Here is a 25874-nt window from a genome sequence, read left to right on the forward strand (position 1 = left end):
GAAAATCAGGAAAGACACCATGACGGATACCTTGCTATATCTCCTCGGTAGAGAGACTTATACTCCCAGTTTGCAGGATCCGGTTTCTTATCTGTTCTGAAGGTTTCCCCCGTGAGAGCCTGAACGTCCTCAAGCCAGACGCAGCGGTGCCCAGTATCAGCGACGGCGTTCCCTTCTCGGCTGTGGGGCAGAGGAAGGTGAAGCACAGAAGGGACATCTAGTTACACGGCCCACCTTTTCGGAAGTACGGAAGGTAAACATTTCACACTCCACACGGCGTCAAAGTGCTTAAATGCATAAGCTGAAAGGTGCATGTGTCACAAAGATGGGAAAAACTTTAAAATATAAAGCAAAAACTGTCAACGCTAAGTGGCATCTTACCAAGAAGTCAGCCTACCTCAGAAATTAACCTGATACAGCTGTTCAAGTATTCCATTAAATGACTGTAACTAGAATTTCAAGCATATTTGGTAAACAAGTGGGCTGCCCTTGCTTAGCCTAACTCATCCAAAAGCGCTCTGGTTATTCCAGCCGCATCTTGGCAACAACAGCAAAACTGCAGCTCTGAATGGGTCAGTCTCAGACATCACTGAGGCTCGGGCTGAATCTTGTTTGGACAGCTGGGCTCTGTGGACGGTGCCTCGGCCTTGTGTGCTGACCCCCCTTACAAAAGGGCAGAGAGAGTCCACTGTGAGACGAGACCCTTCGGTACCCCCAGAACCAACTAGAGAGTGGGCAGACTTCCTGCCAAGATGCGCATGGAATCACTTCCCAGGAGTCAAATGAGAGCGAGGGCAAGTCTTTCTGGCATCTAACATCCTCCCTGCTCTGAAGATCAGCTCATAATGCTGCTGACACACAAGAGGCTGCCAGGGCAGAGTCGCAACAGCATTACCTTTGCTCTCTTTGCTGTCTGGCTCTTCCCAGAGAGAAATAACGACTCTAAAGGCTTCTAAATCACTCTTGGCTGGGAATACAAAGGAATGGCATTTCGGGGACACAGAGTAGGTTTCAATCAGTATTTGCTGAATGACAGCATCTCGGGTCACAACACACAGCGATTTTTAACATAGTCCCCTCTGGAACACCCGGAGGGTTTTCTGTTGACAAACACCGGAAGGGGCAGCAAAGAGAAGGAATGAGGTGGATGCATTCCAGAAAGAAATGGAAAGCCTGTGGCGGGGGCAGGGGTGGCGGCTGCAGATCACTCCCGGGGAGGAGACAAGGTCTGATCCGTCCCCTACCAGGTACTGAGGTCAAGAAGGAGGATGAGGTCTCGGCTGTGAGCAGGGAAGGGTCTGCCTCACCTGAAGATGAAGAGGTCACCCTAGGAAACAAAGGTCCAGGCGAATCTGTCGCCTTGGGGGAAGTGGCCCCTTGGTCACCCTGAAATAGAGTCCCGTGGGGTATACTATACCCCTGAGAACCTACTTTCCCCACATCCTGGAAATACTCTCACAACACATCAGTATCTTAGTCCTTGTCTCTATGGAAACAATTCCTCCAGGCCATCTTCCCAGGGAGAGGCTACAGAAGTTCAGATCGAGAAAATAAGAGAGCAACAATCGATTTTGATCTTAATGGGGATATTCTGCAAAGTATCGGTGAACTTAAAAATGCCATTTGGATCACAGAAGTATCAAGAGGCTGTAAAGATCACCTCCGATGTGACTAAGCACAGGCTGAAAATAACTACCTTTCAAGTTCGAACGGTAGTTCCTGTGTGGGCTCAAGAAATCTTTTAAAATTCACTTTCCTCAACGGTAGGAAAAAAAGGACAGGTAGCTAATGGTGAGTTTTCAGAAGAAACGATGATTAATGTATTTTTCTTTGAAGACATACTGAAAGCAAAAATATCAATAATTCACTCATTCACTTAACAAATCTGTATTGAGCGCTTACTACGTACCAGGCCCTGTGCCAAGCGCTGAGAGAACACAATGGCAAACAAGACGGGAGTGATTCCTGCCCACGGAAATTCAAATTCAGAGCCCTTTTGCTGGATTCCCTTGTTCTCCCCTCCTAGAGCAAACGTGGGTTACAGGTATGGCACCTGAGACACAGAGAAAGGGCTAAATCAATCTGTGTCTTCTGAGCCACGGAGGCCTGCAACGTTCTCCACGGTCTGATGGCAGAAGGACCCAGAAAGATGGCAGTGTCTGCTTGTCTGATGGCAACTCTATGGGCCAGAGTCCAGACTTACTCCAACACAGAGCTCTCACTGACCATCAGTGAGACTTCTAAGCATATGATGAAAGCAAATCATCCCTAAGAGTCAAAACTTCTTAAGAGCACTGCATTTTTTTTTTGTAAGTATGTCTTAAATTTTCTCTCTTCTAGCCCATGTGAACAAAAGAAAGAAAAAAGTGAAGTGAGAAATCACTCAGGTAGTTTCACCACACGCCACCTGTCGCAGGCACCACAGGGAAAATTGCCTCCCTGTGCGGGAGGCCAGGAGACGAGGCAGAGAGGAGTTGTGAGCACCTGTGCAGCCGCCGCGCTGTGGGACAATGTGAGCAACACGCTCACGGCAGACAGTGGAGCAAAATGTGGGGAGGAGTAAAGCCCCCAGGAAAGGAGGCACTGTGGTCACGAGCTGGTCCACACTTTCAACAGGGGTTCTAAATAAATGTGGAGAAAAGGACAAAGGCAGCGATGGAGTGCTACATTAACCTCAACCAAAGAGTGTGTGTGTGTGTGTGTGTGTGCGCGTGCGTGCACACATGGGGGTGATGCGAGTGATCGGAAGTGTGGGGGCCAACAGCCCCTCCCAGATGGGACCCTACACGACGCAGGAAAGTGGCCCATATTCCCAGGCTGTGCATGGCCCATCCGCCATCTTTCAAAAACCCCAAAGACTTTTCGTCTGAATCAGATTTTGACACAACCATTACTGTGTCTCAATAACTTTTCTCAAATAAAATCATGACCCTAATTTTTTTTAATGAAACTTTTCTTCTAAACGCTAACCTAATGGTAGAGCTCTCTTTGGAGAGTTTTGGACTCCAGTTGACGAAGTGGCTAACCAGGCATTGAAACGTCTAATTTGTGGCAACAACTGAGGGGAAAAATTCAAACTTTGAAGTCATAGGTATTTACGAACAGAAAACCTACTTTGGTTTCTCGGATTCCTTTTTACTGTCTCTAATGCTTCTGGAAGCTTTATCCTTTTCAGAATCACTATCTGGCTCAGACCCACTGCTACTGGGCCGCCCATGTTTTCTCCTGGTTTTCTTGTGGTGATGCTTCCTTTTCTTCTTTTTCTCTTTCTTCTTTTTTCTGCTTGTTTGTTTGGGCTTTTTGTTAGTGTCACTTTCGTCCGAAGGCTCTGATTTCAGAGGGCTCCTGTTGGGGAAAATCAACATCAGAGTAATTTTCAAAAGAGAATTAGAAAGAAGACTATGTAAATAAGCAAATATGTAAAAGGGAACTCTGCAGTGCCTTCCTGGGTCACAGCTCCCCTTAAGGACTTAAGAGTTGGACCCAAAACAACAGTAGGTGAAGAAATTCTAATTTCAACAGTTTCTAAACCTAGATGTGGGGCTCAAACTCATGAACCGCAAGATCATGACCTGAGCCGAAGCTGGACGCTCAACTGATGGAGCCACCCAGGTGCCCCACATCTATACATTTTTGAAGGAAAGTAATCTACCAGTCATTTTATCAAATATAGTATTTGTTTAAATAACATTATAAAAGGTTTATTTTCAGTCCTACATATTAAGGCAATATGTCCTTAATGATGAGGGAGGGTGGGGCAAGCTGAGGGCAAAATATGGGCTGGCACCCCGCCCCCCCCGGGTGGGATATGTGTGATGTGCCTGGGACACGCCTGGCTACCCAAGAACAGAGAAAGTGTTTAAGTGCTTGCCATGGTGATGTGGGAAACTAAGGCAAATGAAAACTGAAATTCCCTTACTGCCTACAACCCATTGACAAGTCCTTGAAACTGGCAGGGTGACCTCCCTCTAGGAGCTCAGCTGCCTCCAGGATGACACTTTGCTGGGGGCAAAAGACAACCTTGGCTTAACATTATCCCAACCTCGAGGATCCCGTAAGTCGACTTCCCTCATCTCACCTGCCCCAAGATATATGCTGGCAATCCTACTCCAAGCTTATGCCCCACCCCCCATACATCTGAAGGGTCTCATGACTGAGGTTTTATTAAACGGTAGTAAGCGGCATTTCCCTAGCAACAGCCAGCCCCTCAAGGTCCTGGAAACCTTGCTTCCAAAATTCCTTAGAGACTTACTCTCTCCCTGACCCCCTCCCAACCCGAGGGTATATAATGAGCTACCCATCAGGACCCCAGTGCAGCTCTTCCTGCCCATGGGTCCTGTCCCCGTGCTTTAATAAAATCAGCTTCATGCACCAAAGATGTCTTCAAGAGTTCGCTCTTGGCTGTCAGCTCCAGACCACCCCACCATCACCCCAAAACTTCATCACTTAATGCCAAAAAAAAAGATTTCATTCTGGTCCTTGCGTTTAAAAGCTCCAAGGAGCTCTTCTGCATTACTGAAACACCTACAAACAACTGCCTCACGCATCAACTATTCTCAATTTCCAAAGGCTTCTTGTACTTTTAGAGTCCTGGCTTCCCAGGGTTCATCATCTTAATTAATGAGACCATCTAGTCCGTATTTGCAAGAGAACTCATTTCTCAATTCAATGATCTACAACAATTTCTTTCTTTTTTTTTTAATTAAAAAATTTTTTTAATGTTTATTTTTGAGGGGAAGACAGAGAGAGAGAGAGAGAGAGGGAGCACGAATAAACGGGGGAGGGGCAGAGAGAGAGAGACAGAGACAGAGACAGAGAGAGAGACAGAGAGAGAATCCAAAGCAGGCTCCAGGCTCTGAGCTGTCAGCACAGAGTCCGACGCGGGGCTCGAACCCACGAACTGTAAGATCATTACCTCAGCTGAAGTCGGACGCTTAACTGACTGAGCCACCCAGGCACCCCAACAACTTCTTTCAAAGCTTAGTCCAGATATGTGCCATTCTGCTTCCCCCAAAGTCTCCAGGAGATGTTATCCTACATTCTACCACACCAGCATCTTCTGTTTTTCCAAAACTGCTAAAAATGCAACTGAAGAGATATCTGAGTGACAATATTCTAAAGGTTACTAATGAGGTTAAAAGAATCACAATGATGCCGTTTCCCTTGGGGCTTAATTATTGGCAGTAACTGTGTCACGCACTTGCCACTGTAACGCAGGGGGAAAAACAGAAAGAATTTAGGAATGAGGTAAGGAAAAACAGTCAAAGATCACCTCACTGCTTGAAGTGAAAAGAGTTCTAATTCGCTCTTTTATCACAGGGTTTACGGAGAAGCATTATTCAAACTAAGCTACAGACTACACACTGACAAAAACTGAAAATCCATCTTTCATAAAAACCTACCTTGTCAGAGGTGACCCTTCAGAAACCAGGGCTGTGGCCGCTTCAGTTTGTTGGCTCAGAGAGGTTATGGCTCCAGCACAAAAGCTTGGGTTGCTCAGCCAGTCTAATTCTGTACAGGAGAAAGAAAAAAGATCAATGAAGTGAGCTCGATGGGATTTCTAGAGCAGGCAATCCATCTTACCAGCTGACGTCCTAATTCACAGCCAGTGTCAGCCACACATTGTGAACAGTCCTCAGAAGCCAAAGGGAATCCATGAAATTTTTATTTCCCAGGGCATGGGGCTTTAACACACTCTAAAATATTTAAGACTGAAATCCTCTTGTGATAGCAGGCTGTGGCTTAAGCAAAAGCCACATAACAAGCGTGGCTTAAAAAGCAACAAGGCTTTATGGATTCCATCCACACTTCAATGAGCAGGAATGCTTCCAAAGCACTGGGTGTTAATGACCTTGCATTTGATTCAGACAATTCCAAAAACTTTAAAAATCAAAGCGTGCACAAAAGCCTGCCATGCTTGATACCGTTACAGGAGATTAAGATATTTTTCTTTAAAAAACATTCTGTTTTGGGGGCACCTGGGTGGCTCAGTCGGTTAAGCGTCCGACTCTGGCTCAGGTCATGATCCACAGTTTGTGAGTTCGAGCCCCGCTTCGGCTCTGTGCTGACAGCTCAGAGCCTGGAGCCTGCTTTGGATTCTGTGTCTCCCTCTCTCTTGGCCCCTCCCCGGCTCATACTCTGTCTCTTTCTTTCTCTCAAAAATAAATAAACATTAAAAAAAATTTTTTAATACAAATAAAAATAAATATATTCTGCTCTTAGTAAGTTAACTTATAAACCTTTCCTTAAAACAGTACTCCTCTTTGGGGTACCTGGGTGGCTCAGTCGGTTAAGCGTCTGGCCTCGGCTCAGGTCATGATCTCACTGCTCGTGGGTTCGAGCCCTGCATCAGGCTCTGTGCTGACAGCTGGGAGCCTGGAGCCTGCTTCGGATTCTGTGTCCCCCTCTCTTTCTGCCCCTTCCCCGCTCACACTCTCTCTGTCCCTCTCTCAAAAATAAACATTTAAAAAACAAAAACAAAACAAAAAAAAGTACTCCTCTTTGAAAATAAAAACACAAGCTGTCAACTTTTCCAATGCTAAAATTAAATAAAACATTAATAATGATTATCTCTGGGGGTGGTGAGATTAAATGTCCAAAATTTTTCCTCCATTAATTTTGAAGTCCTCTGGAATGAACTATTTCTTAATTACTAATTTTCTAACCTTTTAGGAGCCTTAGCTGTGAAGGAAAAAAAAAAAACAAACAAACCCTGGGGTGGTGGCAGCAAGGGGGCTCCTGGAGGGGGTTTGTATTTTGTCCTGTTTTGTTCTAGGACAAGGCCAGAGCATGTTCATGCGCTCAGGAGAAAGAACCCGTGAGATGGCTAAGTTAGGAGATGCACTTCCTAACAGTCATACTGGGATATCATCTATATACCATAAGGGTCACCCATTTAAAATGTACAATGCAAGGGGCGCCTGGGTGGCTCGGTCAGTTAAGCGTCTGATTCTTGATTTCGGCTCAGGTCATGATCTCATGGTTCGTGGATCCAAGCCCTGTGTCGGGCTCTGCGCTGACAGTGGGGAGCCTGCTTGGGGTTCTGTCTCTCTGCCCCTCCCCCAGCTCACGTTCTCTCTCTCAAAATAAACATTCTTTTTAAATGTACAATTCAATGGTTTTTAGTATACAGTAAAATATTGGATTGCAAGTTACTTGTTCCGCAAGCGTTCCTCAAGACAAGCAAACATTTTTTTTGAAATTTATTGTCAAATTGGTTTCCATACAACACCCAGTGCTCATCCCTAAAGGTGCCCTCCTCAATACCCATCACCCACCCTCCCCTCCCTCCCACCCCCCATCAGCCCTCAGTTTGTTCTCAGTTTTTAAGAGTCTCTTATGCTTTGGTTCTCTCCCACTCTAACCTTTTTTTTTTTCCTTCCCCTCCCCCATGGGTTTCTGTTAAGTTTCTCAGGATCCACATAAGAGTGAAACCATATGGTCTCTGTCTTTCTCTGTATGGCTTATTTCACTTAGCATCACACTCTCCAGTTCCATCCACGTTGCTACAAAGGGCCATATTTCATTCTTTCTCATTGCTACATATTACTCCATTGTGTATATAAACCACAATTTCTTTATCCATTCATCAGTTGATGGACATTTAGGCTCTTTCTACAATTTGGCTATTGTTGAGAGTGCTGCTATAAACATTGGGGTACAAGTGCCCCTATGCATCAGTACTCCTGTATCCCTTGGGTAAACTCCTAGCAGTGCTATTGCTGGGTCATAGGGTAGGTCTATTTTTAATTTTCTGAGGAACCTCCACACTGCTTTCCAGAGCGGCTGCACCAATTTGCATTCCCACCAACAGTGCAAGAGGGTTCCCATTTCTCCACATCCTCTCCAGCATCTATAGTCTCCTGATTTGTTCATTTCGGCCACTCTGACTGGCGTGAGGTGATATCTGAGTGTGGTTTTGATTTGTATTTCCCTGATGAGGAGCGACGTTGAGCATCTTTTCATGTGCCTGTTAGCCATCCGGATGTCTTCTTTAGAGAAGTGTCTATTCATGTTTTCTGCCCATTTCTTCATTGGATTATTTGTTTCTCGTGTGTGGAGTTTGGTGAGCACTTTATAGATTTTGGATACTAGCCCTTTGTCCGATATGTCATTTGCAAATATCTTTTCCCATTCCGTTGGTTGCCTTTTAGTTTTGTTGGTTGTTTCCTACAAGCAAACATTTCTAATAAGTTTTAACCTGATAAACAAACGGTGTCTTGCAATACAAGTAATACGTGATTCAGAATGTCACATGATCACAACTAAGCCAATGGTTCCCCTCTCTCTCTCTCTCTCTCTCTCTCTCTCTCACTGAGGGATTGTGGGTGATCTCCCATGCTCGGTCTCAGGCCGTGATGTCTGGAAGAAATCAGTGATTTTTCAGAACGTTGGAAGGTGCCCACGACTGGTACTAGTGTATTTTTTGTCACTTCAAAGCACCTACGGACAGTCCTCTGCTTTTCCATTCAAGAGTAAGCTTAGGAATGCTTAGCTTCATTCTAGGTCAGGCTCCTTGCAGATATAGACGCTTTCCTCTGCTGCTTTATTGCCAGTTACCTTAAATACAGTATATGACAAGAGTTTATTAATACCGTAGTCAACTTCCGTGTGAGCATATACAATGGCCCCATGCAGAAAAAGATTCCGTTGAGCCAACAGACAGCAGTGATTCCATTAGTGATAGTGAAAGTCGTCCTACACAATAACCCTCCTCTCTCGTCTCCCTCACACCAGCCACGAAGGTTTTCAAAGGTAAGTACAGGTTAATTTATTTTTCTTTAATGTTTTCTTTATTATTTTGTATTATATTATGGTACTGTATCATTTATGTGAATATTTTGGGGTTGTGGAATCATCTGAGTTTCCATGATTTCTCATGAAGAGATTCACTTTGCTACACAAGTGCTTTGGATTACAACCATGTTTCCGGAACAAATTATACTTGCAAACCAAGGTTTTACTATATTTAGAACCGGGCAGGGCACCTGGCTGGCTGGGTCGGTGGAGTGTGCAACTCTTTTTTAAAAAAAATTTTTTAACATTTATTTATTATTGAGAGACAGAGGGAGACAGAGCATGAGCATGGGAGGGACGAAGAGAGGGGGAGACACAGAATCCGAAGCAGGCTCCAGGCTTTGAGCTGTCAGCACAGAGTCCAACGCGGGACTCAAACTCACAAACCGCGAGATCGTGACCTGAGCCGAAGTCAGACACTTAACTGACTGAGCCGCTCAGGTGCCCTTAATCCCAGGGTCATGAATTCCAGCTCCGTGTTGGGCATAGGGTTTATTTAAAAATATATATATTTTAAGTAAAAAATATCTGTGTTTTAGATTATATGTATATGTGTGTGTGTGTGTACATACACACACATATATACATATATATGTATATATACATATGTATGTATACATACACACACACATATGTACATGTATATACACATATATACATGTGTGTATATATATGTGTGTATATATGTATATATACGTGTATATATAATTGTTCAATTATCACCATAATTTTAGAACATTTTCATCATCCCAAAAAGAAACCCCAGACCTATTGGCAGTCACCATCACTCATCTCTGGCTCTCCCACCCCCAGGCAACCACTAATCTGTCTCTACAAATTTGCCTTTTTGGGACAATATGATTTTTTTTTTTTTTTTTAATTTGAGACAAACAGAGGGGGAGAGGGAGGGAGAGAATCTTAAGCAGGCTCCACACTCAGCACAGAGTCCAACACAGGGCTCGATCTCACGACTACAAGATCATGACCCAAGCTGAAATTAAGAGTCAGATGCTTAACCGACTGAGTCACCCAGGCGCCCCCAGGACATTTAATATGAGATCATACAGCATACAGTCTTTTGTAACTGGCTTCTTCTACTTTGCATAATGTTTTCAAGGTTCATCCATACTGTAGCATGTATTAGTACCCATTCCTTTTTATCGCCAAATAATATTCCATTTTATGGGTAGATCACATTTTGTCCACTGATCAGCTAATGGACACTTGGGTTGTTTCCCTTTTTTGGTTATTATGAACAATGCAGCTATAAACATTCATGTACAAGTTTTTATATGGACATATGTTTTCATTTCTCTTGGCTAGACAGCCAGAATTGCCGGGTCATGTGGTAACGCATGCTTAGCATTTTAAGGAAATGCCAGACTGGTTTCCAAATTGGCTGCACCAGTTTACGTTCCCATTAACAATGTAGAAGGATTCTAATTTCTCCAAATCCTTGGCAACTCGTTACCGTCTGTGTTTTAGATTATAGTCATCCTAGTAGGTGTGATGTCTTTTCTCATTGTGCTGCTGGTTTCCATTTCTCTGGTGACTAATGATGTTAAGCATCTTTTCATGTGTTTATTGGCTAATATTTGAACAGAAATAGTCAAATACTTTGCCCATTTTTTAATTGGGTTGTCTTTTTAGTATTGGGTTGGCAGAGTGCTTTACATATTCTTTGTTCTAGTCCCTGATGGTTACTGCATCTTAGGAGGAAGGAACAGAATGTGTGCCCCGTGATGACAGGTACTTTGTTTTACTCAACTGCTGTATCCATGGGACCATGAGCAATGCCTCGCATAACATCAGGAGGCGTTTAATAAATACTTGTGGAAAAGAGGGGAGACAGGGAGGGAGGGAGGAAAATTCCTAAGGAGGAAAGGGACATTAAAACAAAAGGGAAAGAGAAGGATTGTAACTCTTTAAGTGCCTACTGTAGGCTAAACACCAGGTAAAGCACTTTACATTCTTGTTATACCTTTTAAGCATCAAAACAATCTTCTTTGGGAGGTATTACAATCTATATTGTACAGAAGGAAACTAAAGCTCAAAGGAATTAGGTAATTTGTAAGGTCATACCCACTGAGGGCTACACAGCTGTTCGTGCAGTCTCTTTCCTACTGTTTCCTTTTCCTTCTGCGGTCTGGATCTGATCCCTGGCAGGAGGTATGTGAAAAGTTTCTGTAGCTCACTGAGATCATGATTATTGCCAAAACAACCGCAGTGTGTCATGAACAAAGGAAAAGCAAGAAAAGACGGAACAAGCAATATGCAAGGAGAGATGCTCTCAACATAGATTTTACATACATATACATATTACATATTTTACATAAATATTTGAGACAGTGAGGACAGCGTGGAGGAAATGTAAAGAAACACAGAGGTCAAAACAACATAAAGTGTGTAACTCTCCAAAGTCCTTCAGAAGTCCTCCAAAAATAAGAAAAAGGGTTTTTAAGGAAACAATCAAGGCTTTGCCAAATGAGACCACTGTGGGAAAAAAAGTAATGTTTACAGAACTAAAACGCCTGGGGTTCTAACCCAAATCATAACTGACCTTCTCTGTGACCTTCATCTCAATCAAATGACCTTTTGTCGGGGCAAATGGTATTTCTACCTGACAAGTTACTGCTACTGCTTTTTTTTTTTTTTGGTCCTGGTAGCACATTAAGCAGTGAACATGCATGGAATATTAGAAGTAATCATCACTGGATGTTAGGCATGCAGGAATTTTGGAGATACTCAGTTGAGGGATTTTAAAACTTTTTTTTAGCTAAAGAAAACGCCGCTCAAACAAAATCTTCCCGAGAAGCCCAACCTGCAGAACAGCAAAAGCAGGGAGGCTTCGGGGTTCAGAGGGAGGGGGCAGGTCGGAGAAGGCTCTCCAGAGCACAGCCCGGGCACCACTCCCTCATTTACAGAACAACATGGGAGGTCCAAAGAAGTCCAGTCCTCTGGCCAAGGGCACACACCCAAGCCTCGATCTGCACTCTGGCCAGTTCTCTCCACCATACACCGTGGTGCAACTCTTCACTTCCTCAACGAAGGAGCTGGCTTTCCTGAAGTCTCCCTGCAACTAGTACACGGGGCTACCGTGGCGATTTTCATTCTGTGATCTCATTACCTGCGGGGCCGTCTTCCCACTTCATTCTAAGGTCCACAGCTCAAATCCTTACAGGGACCAGGGGCGCCTGGGTGGCTCAGTTGGTTAAGCACCTGACTCCAGCTCGGGTCATTATCTCACAGTTCGAAGTTGGAGCCCCGCAACGCGCTCTCTGCTGTCAGCCCTGAGCCCATTTTGAATCCTCTAGTCCCCCTCTCTCTCTCTGCTCTTCCCGCCCCCCCCCCAAATAAACAAACATTAAAAGAAAAAAAAAAGGCTGTCAAAAGAAAATCTTTACAGAGACCGGATTAGTAATGATTCCTGTGATAGTACAGAGAATGAAAAAAAGAAAAAGACAAAAATATTTTGCCAAATAAGGAAATTGGTTTACAACTCTTACATCCGAGTTTTCAGCTCCCACCCTCCTCCTATTCCTTCCTTTCCAAGCTAAGTGCAACATGAGGGCAGAGGTCATGACTACTCACTCCTGTATTCCCAACCCCTAGCACAGGGCCTTGGCACAAAGCAACTGGGATCAATAAATATTTGTTGAAAAAACAAAATGAGTGAGGATCTGAGCCATATCTTCCTATCTTTGTATCCCCAGCACCTAATATACTGAACTGAAGCAATTTGAGATTGTCAAAAGCATGCCATTATCTAGGTACAACCATTTTAATTCTTCCAGTCTTCACTGCAAATGGAGATTGAATCATTAAAGAATAAAGTACCGAATACCCACTATGTGGCCAGGCACAGTCCTAGGCTTTCGGGGTAGAGTGTGACTAAGGCAGGCCAGGTCTCTCTGCTCATATGGTATTTATACTTAATCATAACCTTACTGTTCACATAACACATGTGCATTGTGAAATTAAATTTTGGTTATATGGAATCCTGGAGAAAGTTATCTGAGATTAAACAATGCTTTATTAATCAGAATGCAGTCTTTTTCTATATTTACTTACATCCTCACAATTTACAAGTTCCTTTGACAGAAGTCAAATATGTATTTAGATAATTATATCAACAAATATTATGTATTTAGATAGTTACATCAACACCATGCAGGATGTAACATATTACGGACAGGTTGAGCAGGATACAACATGCTTGGGTTTAAATGGAGAAGCTGACCGCCTGACAAACCTTTTGTCCCTGCAGGCTAGTAAATAAGCATAGGTTGAACCTGCCTGGAAATGAGCACTCTGCTATACACACACACACACACACACACACACACACACACACAGACACTCCTAAGAAAGGAAGCATGGAAGCATCAGGCAAAAAAACACTTTAGGAGCTTTAGAGCCTGGCTGGCTCAGTCAGTAAAGCATCTGACTCTTGATTTCAGCTCAGGTCATGTTCTCACAGTTTGTGAGTTTGAGCCCCGTGTCCGGCTCTGCACCGACGTCACAGAGCCTGCTTGGGATTCTCTCTCTCTCCCTCTCTGTGACTCTACCCTAATCAAATGCACGCACTCTCTCCCTCCAGATAAACAAAAAAAAAAAAAAAAAAAAAAACAAAAAACTATTGCCGAACAAAACCCAGGCAGGTATCTAGAAGAACCACAGCGTGTGTAATTTTACAGAAAATTATATAATGAATCATCACTAAGTTCACATTCTTTTTATCACAAGTTTATTATATAATGCTATCTCTCCATCACTAGTGAAAATGCTTTAATTCAATTCCACTGGATACAGGGATGAGGAAATCACCACGAACAGATTTAAAATTTTTTTTAACATTTTTTGAATCACAACTGGATGAAATATCCAAGTTCACCCCCTCCCCATTCTATTGTAATAAAATAGCACTGATTCACTGGTTTAAGTGAACTCAGGTGAGCACCACCCTTCCAGGAATCATTCAAAAAGGCATTTCTAAGGCTGAGTATAACAAACGAACATATATATTAGGGAAGGGGATTGTCCCTGTAGTAAGACTGAGTCAAGCTCTTCATTTTGATCGAAACCTTTATTTTCTGACAAGGAAACTGAGGGAGGAAACATTTGTTCAGAAAGCTCCAACAAACATGGCTAAGCACTGAGTTTAAGGTGATTACAGAGAACCTAACCAAAGTCAGCCCTTCTACAGAGTTAACCTACAATTTGAAGAGAACCCAGGGATCCCAAAAGTAATGTTTAAACAACCCAACCCCCAACATTCTAATATCACAGTGTGACCCAGAGCACAAGTTTTTGAGTCAGAAGGACCTGTGTTCAAATACTGGCCTTACCGTTTACTGGTTGGGCAACTCTTAACAAAATACTTAATCTCTAAGTCTCTCTTTCCTTTCATTCAGCATATTTTATTTTATTTTTATTTCTTATTTCTAGGAGCTAGGAACACAAAGCAAACAAGACAAACCCAACCTGATTCTCAGGGTACTGACACACTAGCAGTCACACACACTGTGACAAATGTCAAGATAAAGAAAATACACGGGGTACAAGGAGAGCACATGGTCCCAACCAGGTATGGGTCAGAGAAGGCTGCCTGGGAGAACATCTCCGTCGAGACCTGAAGGATGAGGGTCATCTGCTAGGGAGAGTCTGGGCAGAGGAAATGGCTGCTACAAAGGCCTGAAAGTGCAAACACAGGGCTCTGGGAAACAGCAAGCTATTATTTATGTCTGGACCCCTGGGAGGGAGAGCAACTGGGGGCAAAAGGAAGCTGGAGAGGTTAGGGGCCTTCAAAAGGTGTCAGAGTTTGGGCTTCTCCTAACAGCCACAGACAGACAGTAGACAGCTCCGAACGAGAGTGACAAAGTCAGAGCTAGGATTCTAAAGATCAGCAGCCAAGAGGAATATTTAAGAGCACGTGTTTTGGGGGTGCCTGGGTGGCTCAAGCCATGATCTCACGGTTCATGAGTTTGAGCCCCGCATCGGGCTCGCTGCTGGCAGTGCAGAGCCCGCTTCAGATCCTCTGTCCCCCCATCTCTCTGCCCCTGCCCCACTTCCACTTTCTCTCTCAAAAATAAAAGAATAAATTAAGAAAAAAAGAGCATGGGTTTTGAAGCTAGACTGCCTGAGCTCCGATCCTGGTTTTGAGGCTTAAAAAAGGATGGCCATAAAGAAGGATGAGATCTTGCCATTTGGGACAACATAAATGGACCGAAAGGGCTATCATGCTAAGTGAAGTCAGAGAAACAAAAATACCACACGATTTCACTTCTTTGAAGAATCTACAAGACAAATGAATAAACAAACAAAAAGCAGGGCTCCTGGGTGGCTCAGTCAGTGGAGCGTCAGACTTTGGCTCAGGTCGTGATCTCGCCATTTGTGAGTTCGAGCCCCACATCGGGCTCGCTACTGTCAGCACGGAGCTTGCTTTGGATCCTCTGTCTGCCTCTCTCTCTCTCTGCCCCTCCCCTGCTTGCACTCTCTCTAAACAAAACATTTTTAAAATTTTTTTTAAAAAGAAAAAGAAAACAAACAAAAAGCAGAATCAAACTTCTAAATACAAAGATCTGATGTTGCCAAAGGGGGGATGGGAGGATGGGCAAAATGGGTGAAGGGGAGTGGGAGATACAGGCTTACAGTTATGGGATGAATAAATCACAGCAAGAAAAGGCACAGCATAGAGAATGTAGTCAATGAGATTGTAATAGTGTTGCACTGTGACAGATGATGGCTACACTTGCAGTGAGCATAGCGTAAGGTATGGAGTTGTTGAATCACCATGTTGTACATCTGAAACTAAGGTAACATTGTGTGTCAACTGAAATCCAAATATAAAAGGAAGTCCAGTGCTTCTATGTACAAAAGAAGACCAGAAACAGTGTAAATGTCCTTAACAGAGGATTGTTTGAATAAACCATGTGACATCACACGATGATGTTCTGTGCATCAGTCAAAAGAAATGAGGAAGATCTCATACTATGCTGTACGGTGATCTCTGGGATTCAAGCTAAAATGCAGACCAGTAGGCATTGAAGAAAGAGAAGGGAATATAGTCACTCATATTAAGGGAGAAAAAAAAAATGGAAGGATATCATTGACTAATTAAAATTCTAACTTGCAGAGTAAGGAAAGTAACAGGCTGGAGGAACAAAGATGGAAGCCTTTATTTCTCTGGATATACCTGGTTTACATTTTCAACCTCAGAACCATGTAAATGTTTCACAACACTATAAAACAGGATCGATTCAAAAAAAAAGAAAAAAGCAATCCCTAAAAATTAAAAATATACCTAACTGTATAACAAACTGTTGATAACACCACAGAGAATTACTTCAAGTGATCTTAAAACACAGTAATTTGACCACACATCTGCTGCAGGATAGGTCCTAAGGACAAAAAGAATCACAAAGAAATACTAAACTATTTTTTAAGCTTATTTATCTTGAGAGAGGGAGAGAGAGAGCATGACAGCATGCATGAGGAAGGGGTGAGAGAGAGAGAGAGAGAGAGAGAGAAGGAGAAACCCAAGCAGGCTCTGCACCATCAGCACGGAGCTGACGTGGGGCTCGAACCCACGAACCAGAGATCATGACCTGAGCCAAAATCAAGAGGTGGACACTTAACCTACTGAGCCATCCAGGCGCCCCAAACTATTTAGTATTAGTCACAATACTACTGTTATTTTTAACATATACATAATTGTATTGATGGCATTAGGAACTAAGATTTTCAGTGTAAGAAGAAATATAAATATTAAATTACAAATTTATATACAAATTACATATTACATAATAAAAAGAAATTAAGTAAAAATCTCACGATCTTCAATTTGGCCCAGAAATATCAATGTGAATTCATGATGTATTTTTCTCTTCCTGGTTTTGACCACTCAAAATGTCTAGAAATAATGGCAACCCAGTGCAACTAGCACTCCGAACACCAATTTGTGGTTTCAACCTCCCCGAACCATTTTCCACTAAAAGAAACAATGGTTTGTAGAGAAACAGCCAGTTCCAGGCCATAATGGAACATATAAGTGATGAGCTCTGGGCATCCTTTAGACCAGAAAGCAAGAAAGCAATTAAAGACACCTGGGTCATGTCAAAAAAAACACATACCAACTTAATTAGACTCCCATTAGCCACGGATGGGACAATGTGAGCAACAGAAAAGATATCTGCAATGGATTGAAATATAAGTGTTAAAAATTCGATAGTTCGTAACAAAAGCAGGGAAAAAAAGAAACACCTAATTGGTCACCTCTAAAAATTGTAAGGACCCCAACTCATTTTCTGACAACTGGCAAAGAGAACACATCAAGCATTGTCGTTCCTGCCTGAACTGTATTTCAGGGTATCCCAATAGTGTTGACAGGAAGTTTATAGAATAACTGTCACCTCGGTCAATAGCAAATACCCCAACGAAGTATTTTCAGTTAAAAAAATTATACCTGAATCTAATTAACTCTCTAGATCTAATTGCCAGCTCACAGGAAATACTGGGAAAGAGACGCATGCTAAAGGACACCAGGAGGATTTGGTGGGAAATGTCCACAGGACAGATGACTCAGTGTCCTCAACAAATAAATCACAAGGGAAAATGGAGGGGAAGGAGAAACTGTTTTATATTAAAAAGAGACTTAAGAGATATATCTACAAAATACACTGTTGTATCTTTTTTGGATCCTGACTTGAACCAACGTTAAAAGACCATTTGCAAGACAAGTTGGGAAATCTGAACAGACTAGAAATTAGATGACATTAAAGAATTACACTTAGGGGCGCCTGGGTGGCGCAGTCGGTTAAGCGTCCGACTTCAGCCAGGTCATGATCTCTCAGTCCGTGAGTTCGAGCCCCGCGTCAGGCTCTGGGCTGATGGCTCAGAGCCTGGAGCCTGTTTCCGATTCTGTGTCTCCCTCTCTCTCTGCCCCTCCCCCGTTCATGCTCTGTCTCTCTCTGTCCCAAAAATAAATAAATGTTGAAAAAAAAAAAATTACACTTAATTTCATTAAGTGATGCTTAGATTTTTTTTTCATAAAAAGCTCTTTTACAAACATTATCCTGATGCTGAAGACCCCCAGAAGACATTCGATAAATATCTTAAGATAAATGACAAGAGCAACACTCCCCTTTAAACCTTCTATTTCACCTTCCCCCAGTAAAGGATAACCCCTTGGCAGTTACTGAAGTCACCACCCTTCCTCACCATCAGTCTCAATCACCTTTCCCAAGGCTCCTCTTCATGCCTCTGTATTTCCAAACTGGGCTGTTTGCAGTTTTCTGCATAGGTCCCATGATTTCCTTCCTGCATGTCTTTGAAGGCCCTGGAATGCCCTTCCACTATCTCCATTTGTTCAAATCCTACCCTCTTGAAGACCCCTCGCAAAAGTTAGCTCCTATATAAAGCCTTCTTTGAAATTCCCATGTTGCAATAGCTCACCTGTGCCACCTATAACATCTTACCTTTTCTGTTACTTTGTGAAATATCTATTATTGGTCTGTATATTCAGCAAACATTTATTGAATACCCTACCACGTTTTGGACCTGTGCTAGGGGCTAAGTATGCTATCATGTATAGACACTGTCCCTGACCACATGGAGGTTAGGGTCTAGCGAAGGCTAGCCAAAAACTACACTAACTATATAAGAAATGACTCACAATTATGAGAAGCATTACCAAAAAAGAAGCGTGTGAACTAGAAAGGATATAAAAAGAGGTGCCAGACACAATTGGACTCTGCCACGTAGGTGTACGATTTAGGATTAAATACTCTACATTACAATTCACTGTGCCTCACTTGTTAATAATGCAGATTTCCTGAGAATGCTTAAGGCTTAGAACGAATATGTAATACCATCACCTGGCACCCAGGAGACCCTCAATAAACAGTTCTGACTCCCAGCACCTGCGCCCTTGTGGAAAGAACTTGCTTTTTTTGATTAGGCTTTGGGTCCTAATCCCTAGCTCTGAGTCTGACAAAAGATATGAACCCAATAAGCATTTCAGAAATCAGGAACACGGGAAAGGAAGAAAGATGTGGTAAGAACACCCAGCATCTACATGAGGAATCTCCTTGAAATGTAGGGTACTATTATCTACGTTTTATACATGAAGCAACTGAGGCTCAGCGCAAGAATGAGGTCCAAAAGCATGACAACATGCAAGTCCCAGCTCCAGGGCCTCTCCTGGGTCTCTTTTTCTCCATCCATTACTCCGCAACTCAAACCCAGAAGCCAGGACGAGGCCAGGAGCCCTTCCCAGAAGGCTTTGCAGCGCCGCTGAGAACTCTGGGATACAAAGGGATAAACAAATCCAAGGCAAGGACCGAGACCTAAGACCGAGAAACTCCTTTGTAATCTCGCCGGGTGACTTCTTCACCCCTTCTGTTTCCTTACCTTTCCTGGCGCTGCCGCTACCGGAAGTCTCACCAATGCCTGCAAAGGCCGGGAACAGCGCCATGACGGCAGGCCGCACCGCCGTTCCCCTCTCCAGAAATGGCGCCGGCGAGCGGACGCCGGTAGTGAGGCCTTCGCGGTTGCGGTGCACTCTGGGAAGTGTGGTTTTTCCCCACTCTCACTCCCTGGGGCTTGACCCGGGGACCTGGCAGGGCGAGGAGGGGCGGGGCGGGGCGGGGTGGGGCGGAGCCACATCGCAGTAATTGATGCTGGAAGGCTTCTGTTAGAACCCGGAAGTGCAGAGACCGGATGTGGAATTGTTCAGAGCAGAAAGTAGTAGGAGCTGGGATTCCGGTTGACCCCTGAACTCGCACCGTCACTAAGTGGGTCAAATTAACCAAACTCTGAGGTTCCGTTTCCTCATCTGCAAAGTGTTCGTTAGATTAAATGAGCCTTAAGTGAGGTGCTTAGTTGGCATTGTGACTGGCCCATGGAAAGCACTTGATGAAAGTTAGCTATTATGTGAGTAGTGACTGCAAATCCAACTCAAAGCCACGTGAGATATCCAGAATTCCGTTTACCATTTAAAATATCTTGGGGTGCCTGGGTGGCTCAGTCGGTTGAGCGTCCGACTTCGGCTCAGGTCATGATCTCCCAGTTTGTGAGTTCAAGCCCCGCACTGGACCCTGTGCTGACAGCCCAGAGCCTGGACCCTGCTTCGGATTCTGTGTCTCCCTCTCTCTCTGCCCCTCCCCTGCTTGCGCTCGCTCGCTCTCTCTCTCTCTCTCAAAAAATAAACATTTAAAAAAATTTTTTTAATAAAAAAACACCTCAGGTTCTACCAAAACCTCTGGCTCTAAGTTATCTCAATTAGTTGGAGCAGCATCTGCCTCCTTAGCAGATGACTGCAGAGCGGGGATGCTGATAGTCCTCCCCAGTGCTCCATGTCTTTCTACTCCAGAAAAATAAGTTATATGGAAGGTTTAGGAAAATCAAACCTTAATAGTAATGTTTCTGTAATCAGAAGGAATCTAGGCATGTTAGATATTTTCGGTGCTACAAATGCATAGGAGAATTGGGCTTAAGAGAGCACCCTTATAAGAACAATTTAAAGGGGATCCTGGGTTGATTACTTGCTTGAACATCCAGGACTCTTGATTTTGGCACAGGTCATGATCCCAGAATCCATGCTGAGCCTGGAGCCTGCTTAAGATTCTTCCCCCGCCCCCTCTTTCTCTCTTTCTTCCTCTGCCTCTCTCCCCTGCTCGTGCTCTCTCTCTCAAAATAACTAATGAAAAAAATTAAAAAACAATGTAAATTTGGGGGGGGGTATTTATTTGCTGAGAAAGAGAGAGAGAGAGAGAGAGAGGGAGAGGAAGCTGGGCAGGAGCAGGAAGAGGGAGAGAGAACGGATCCCGAGAAGGCTCTGCACTGCTAGTGTGGAGCCCGATGCGGGGCTCAAACTCACAAACTGTGAGATCACGACCTGAGCTGAAGTCTGGAATTGGATGCTTAACCAACTGAGCCACCCAGGCGCCCCTAAAAAAAACACTTTAAAGTGTACAATCAAGGGGCACCTGGCTTTGCAGTTTGACCCCCCCCCCCATTGGGTGTAGAGATTACTAAAAGCAATGAATTAACAAAAACAAAGTGTATAATTGAGTAACTGATACAAACTCCTGATTTTAAGTTGAAACTTTATGAAGTTTAGGCAGAGTTTCAGAACATCAAAGAATATAAAGTTTACTATATGTGTAAGTGTAATTGCTTAGCTTTATAAAAATTAATACCTGACAGGTAATTGAAGTACCTGAAAAGGAAATGAAATATATTAAATTTATAAATTTATATGAAATATATAAATACAGAGCAAAGGTCAGCAAGCTTTTTCCTAAAGGGCGAGAAAGTAAATATTTTGGGCTTTGTGAGCCAGAGGGTCTCTGTCACAATTACTCAGTTCTGCCGTTGTATCGGGAAAGCAAACATAGGTAATAAACACATAAACAAATGGGAGCGGCTGTGTTCTAACAAAACTGTGGTTACAAAAACAGTGAGCCACAGTGGACTTGGAAAGTGTTCTGTATTACATTGGGCAGTGTTTGATTAACTGTCTTTATAAATTGAAACAAACATTATTCAAGACCCCTTCAAGGTATTGCTAAAATTTACTAGGCTTATAAATCAAATAAAATTTGTAAGCTGAACTTGAACATTTAAGAACATTGTTCTTTGGGGCGCCTGGGTGGCGCAGTCGGTTAAGCGTCCGACTTCAGCCAGGTCACGATCTCGCGGTTCGTGAGTTCGAGCCCCGCGTCCGGCTCTGGGCTGATGGCTCAGAGCCTGGAGCCTGTTTCCGATTCTGTGTCTCCCTCTCTCTGCCCCTCCCCCGTTCATGCTCTGTCCCTCTCTGTCCCAAAAAAAAAAAAAAAAAAAAAAAAAAAAAAAAAGAACATTGTTCTTCAATTAAAACATTTATTCCTGGGCACCTGGGTGGCTCAGTTGGTTAAGTGACAGACTTCAGCTCAGGTCATGATCTCGTGGTTCATCAGCTTGAGCCCCATATCGGGCTCTGTGCTGACAACTCAAAGCCTAGAGCCTGCTTCACATTCTGTCTCAGTCTCTCTCTGCCCCTCTCCCATTCAAGTTCTCTCTCTCTCTCTCTCTCTCTCTCTCTCTCTCAAAAAACATTTATTCCTTTATAGTCAATAGCCAGTTTTCAGGAAATGAAAAAGCGGGAAATGTTAAAACACCAGGGGACACAATCAGCAAAACCCTGAAACTGTATAAAACAAACCATCTGGTTCTTAGAACAAATAAAATACAAGGGAAAAAAATCAAGTCAAAAAGAGACACACAGGGGCACCTCGCTAACTTAGTTGGAAGAGGCTGTGACTCTTGATCTCAGGGTCATAAGTTTGAGTCCCATGTTGGGTGCAATTACTTAAATAAACAAATATTAAAAAAAAAAAAAGAGGGGCTGGGGCACCTGGGTGACTTGGTTGGTTAAGCATCCAACTGTTGATTTCGGCTCAGCTCATGATCTCAGTTTTGGGAGACTGAGTCCCACGTCAGGCTCTGTGCTGACAAGGTGCAGAGCCTGCTTCAGATTCTCCCTCTCTCTGCTCCTCCCCACCCACCTGTTTTCTCTCTCTCTCTCAAAATAAATAAATAAACTTAAAAAAAAAAAGAGGGGTGCCTAGCTGGCTCAGTTGGTGGAACGTGTAACTGAATCTCAGAGTTGTGGGTTTGGGCCCCAGGTTGGGTGTGGAGATTACTTAAAATCTTTAAAATAAAAAAATGGAGTGACATACATTAAAAGAGACTTGAGAGGCATATTGACCAACAGTAATGCACATATCTTATTTGGATTCAGATTCATACAAACTGTGTAAATCAAAATCATGACACTTATGAAACCATTGGTTGGAAATTTGAACACTGGCTGGGTAGTTCATAAAATTAAGGAATTATTGTTAAAATTGTATAGGCATGATAAAGGTGCTGTGATTGCAGATTTTTAAAAGAGTCTGTGTCTTTTAGATATACATACCAAAAGGTGAAATGGTACATTGCCAAAAATTGGCTTCCAATATGGGAGGAAGTTAAGGGGCGAGATATGGTTGAAGCAAGATTAGCCCTGAGTTGATAACTGTTGTAGTAATGTATACATGTACTATTATTTTGGCCTTTTTTTCTGGTAAAATGTTGAAATGTTCTACAATACAAAAGTTTTAAACTAAACATCAAAAAGTTTACTTTTTTAAAAAGCGTAACAATAAAAGGGAACAAATTACTGATAGGCACAACAACATGAATGAATCTCAAAATCTGTATGTTGTGCAAAAACAGGCAGACACAGGAGTACTTACCATATGGTTCTATTTATACAAAATTCTAGGAAATGCAAATTAATATATAGTAACAGAATATATAGTAGCAGATCAGTGGTTGCATAGGGCTATGGGAGCACACGGAGGGATATTCTATGGGAGGCATGCAGAATCTCTTGGGGGTGATGGAAATGTTCTGTATCTCGATCATGGTGGTGGTGGTTTCATGGAAGTGTAACCACCACCCGGCTTTTTAAAAGTTTAAGACCACACTAAGGTTTGGAATGTATTGTTTCAATAAATTAAACACCTTTTAAACCAGGGGTCACCAAACTTTTTCTGAAAAAAGTTGCAGAGTAAATATATTAGACTTAGCAGGACATAGGGTCTCTGTGTCAACTACATTGAAATTTGAATTTCATATAGTTTTCACAGGTCACAAAATATTCTTCTCTTTTTTGCAACACTTACAAATGTAAAAAGTATTCCTAACCCATGGACCATAAAAATCAGCAGTGGGTCAATTTGACCCATGGCCACAGTTTGCTGGATGGTTGCAAACTCTATATCATTAAACAAAACTAATTTTTTTAAAGTTTATTTTACTTCTTTTGAGAAAGAGAGAGTTTGTGAGCAGGGGAGGGGCAGAGAGAGAGAGAATCCCAAGCAGGCTGCACGCTGTCAGCACAGAGTCCAATGCGGGGCTTGATCCCACGACCCTGGGATCTTAACCCGAGCTGAGATCAAGAGTCAGATGCCCAACTCACTGAGCCACCCAAGTGCCCGTAAAAGTAAATTTTTGAAAGGTCTTTTCTACGTGGGAAATTCCACCCCAGAGTACGTGGAAACAGCTCACTTTAACTGTTGTTGTTGTTGTTGTTGTTGTTGTTGTTATTATTATTATTTATTTTTCCCTACAGACTTCGGGTATTTCCAGTGCCTATAGCAGGGATTTCTTAGAATAAGCCAAAAATGGGTTCAAATTCTGATTTGGCTTCACATGTAGTTTGACTAAACGGTGAGAGTGCACCATTCGACCCCTTGTACTTCTATTCTTTGTGGCAGGGATTGCTCCCTCTAGCTGGGCACATTGCTGTTCTAGATCTATCTTACGTTCCAGTGTGTTCTCGTTTAGCCTGCATTGCCTCATGGATTTTGATCACCTCCAGACACTGACAAGAACGAATCTTTTCTCTGAGGCTGGCGGGAGGAGAAGATACGTGAAGGAGGAGCGGTGGGAATTGTGCAGGAGAGATCTGCAGAAAGGGGCTCTGTTTTAGTTGCAGGAGTTGGAAGAGAGAGGCTGTTCCATTGGACCCCAGTGGAGTAGGCAGCCAGTCTGGCCACGAAGAATGAAAAATGAGTAGAGGCTATAGAAAGCTATAGAAAACAGTCTTTAAACAATGTCATAGGAGACACAATATGAAGAAATAGACTGCCAGGAGGCACTTGGACACAAAGTAGGTAGGTGCCTAGTCCTTGTTTGTTGGTGAAATAATGCCTATGTAGTTTCCATCTACTTTTGGAGAAAAACATTATAGGAAAAAGAATAGGTAGTAGACTCCTATTGTTTTGCCTAATTCACAGCCCTTTTCCTGAATCCGGGAAGTGGTCATGTGTGTGCAATAAGGCCGGGTGTCTTGGCCCCACCTGAGTTTTCCCGGTAGGTATGTGACCCAACTCAGTCAAGGCTTCGGTTGGTAAGGGCTCAACCCAGATCTGACCCAAGCCAGGCCCAGCAAAGTTCTTTTCCAGGGATTTGGGAACTAGAGCTGAGCAAAGAAACTGGCCTCTGTGTGTCTAGACCGCATGATGTAATAGCCCAGGAGTTGGCGGAGGGGCAGAGGATACCTGCCTGTTATTAGAGAAAGATGAAAACAGATTGAGTTGGAGAAGAGAGTCCCAGAGATTTGGGGAAGCTCATTCCAGTTGCCCCTGGAGCCTCATTCCTATGCTTGGATTCTGGGAAATAACCTAATATCCTTATAATACCTTCTCCATTTCAGTTAAATGGATTCAAGTTGACTGGCTTTCCCAACCACGGGCCCTATGCAATACAGAATGAATGAGTGCATGACATCATTTCCACACTCAAGGTCATAACCTCACAGTCTGGGGGTGTTCGGATTCGTTGGAGTGATGAATGAGACTTTTAAACTGGTCTACCTAGAACCTGTAAGAGCAAACTCCTTTCATCTTCTTCTTCTTAATGTTTATTTATTTTTGAGAGGGAGAGAGACAGAGAGTGAATGGGGGGGGGGGGCAGAGAGAGAGAGGAAAACACAGAATCCGAAGCAGGCTCCAGGCTCTGAACTGTCAGCACAGAGCCCGACGCGGGGCTCGAACCCACAGACCATGAGATCCTGACCTGAGCTGAAATCGGACACTTAACTGACTGAGCCACCCAGGCGCCCCAGGGTTTTGAGAGGTTTTGCAGAAATTAGAGAAGGATGTCAGCAACAGATGTTAATGATGCTACCATTTAGAACACCCTTTAGAAGGAAGCTCACTTAGATTTATTCTCCTATAAGGAGGGTTGCGTGGTCAGGCTGAGGGCATTTCCTAAGAGCCTTGGGGAAAAGGTGATTTTGTTCTTTTTAGTGTGAGCTCTACTCCCAATGTGGGGCTTGAACTCACAACCCAAGATCAAGAGTCATATGCTCTACTGACTGAGCCAGTCAGGCCCCCTGAGGGGGGAAAAGGTGATTTTAACCAGAGTTTCAAAAGGTTAAATGCATTTCCTTGGGTAGCTTACTCTAAACTAGCACCTTTTCCCAATATGCCCTGAAAGGATTTTCTACTTTTGTTGTCATGCAAGCTCTTCCAGGAAGTGGAATG

The 25874-nt window shown here is 43.3% G+C and overlaps 1 protein-coding gene across 4 annotated transcripts in view; it reads right to left on the bottom strand.

Annotated features, from left to right (window-relative positions):
• The window catches only part of NRDE2 (NRDE-2, necessary for RNA interference, domain containing), a 56141-nt gene extending 36728 nt beyond the window's left edge, over window positions 1–19413 (bottom strand). For 2 of the 4 annotated variants that reach the window (XR_006705252.1, XM_045451853.1), the window contains exons 1-4: window positions 19207–19411; window positions 5403–5511; window positions 3115–3345; window positions 31–180 (exon numbers count right to left, since the gene is read on the bottom strand). Coding sequence is in view for 2 of the 4 variants with exons in the window: in XM_045451853.1 (XP_045307809.1) it covers window positions 31–180; window positions 3115–3345; window positions 5403–5511; window positions 19207–19270 (554 nt within the window). In the remaining 2 variants the exon portion in view is untranslated. Of the gene's footprint in view, window positions 1–30; window positions 181–3114; window positions 3346–5402; window positions 5512–19206 lie in introns of all 4 variants that reach the window. The other 2 variants (XM_045451855.1, XR_006705253.1) reach the window with 2 other exon arrangements.
• Between the last annotated feature and the right edge of the window lie 6461 nt (window positions 19414–25874).

Source organism: Leopardus geoffroyi, chromosome B3 (assembly GCF_018350155.1).
Source record: "Leopardus geoffroyi isolate Oge1 chromosome B3, O.geoffroyi_Oge1_pat1.0, whole genome shotgun sequence".
In the NCBI taxonomy this organism is placed as follows: Eukaryota; Metazoa; Chordata; class Mammalia; order Carnivora; family Felidae; genus Leopardus; species Leopardus geoffroyi.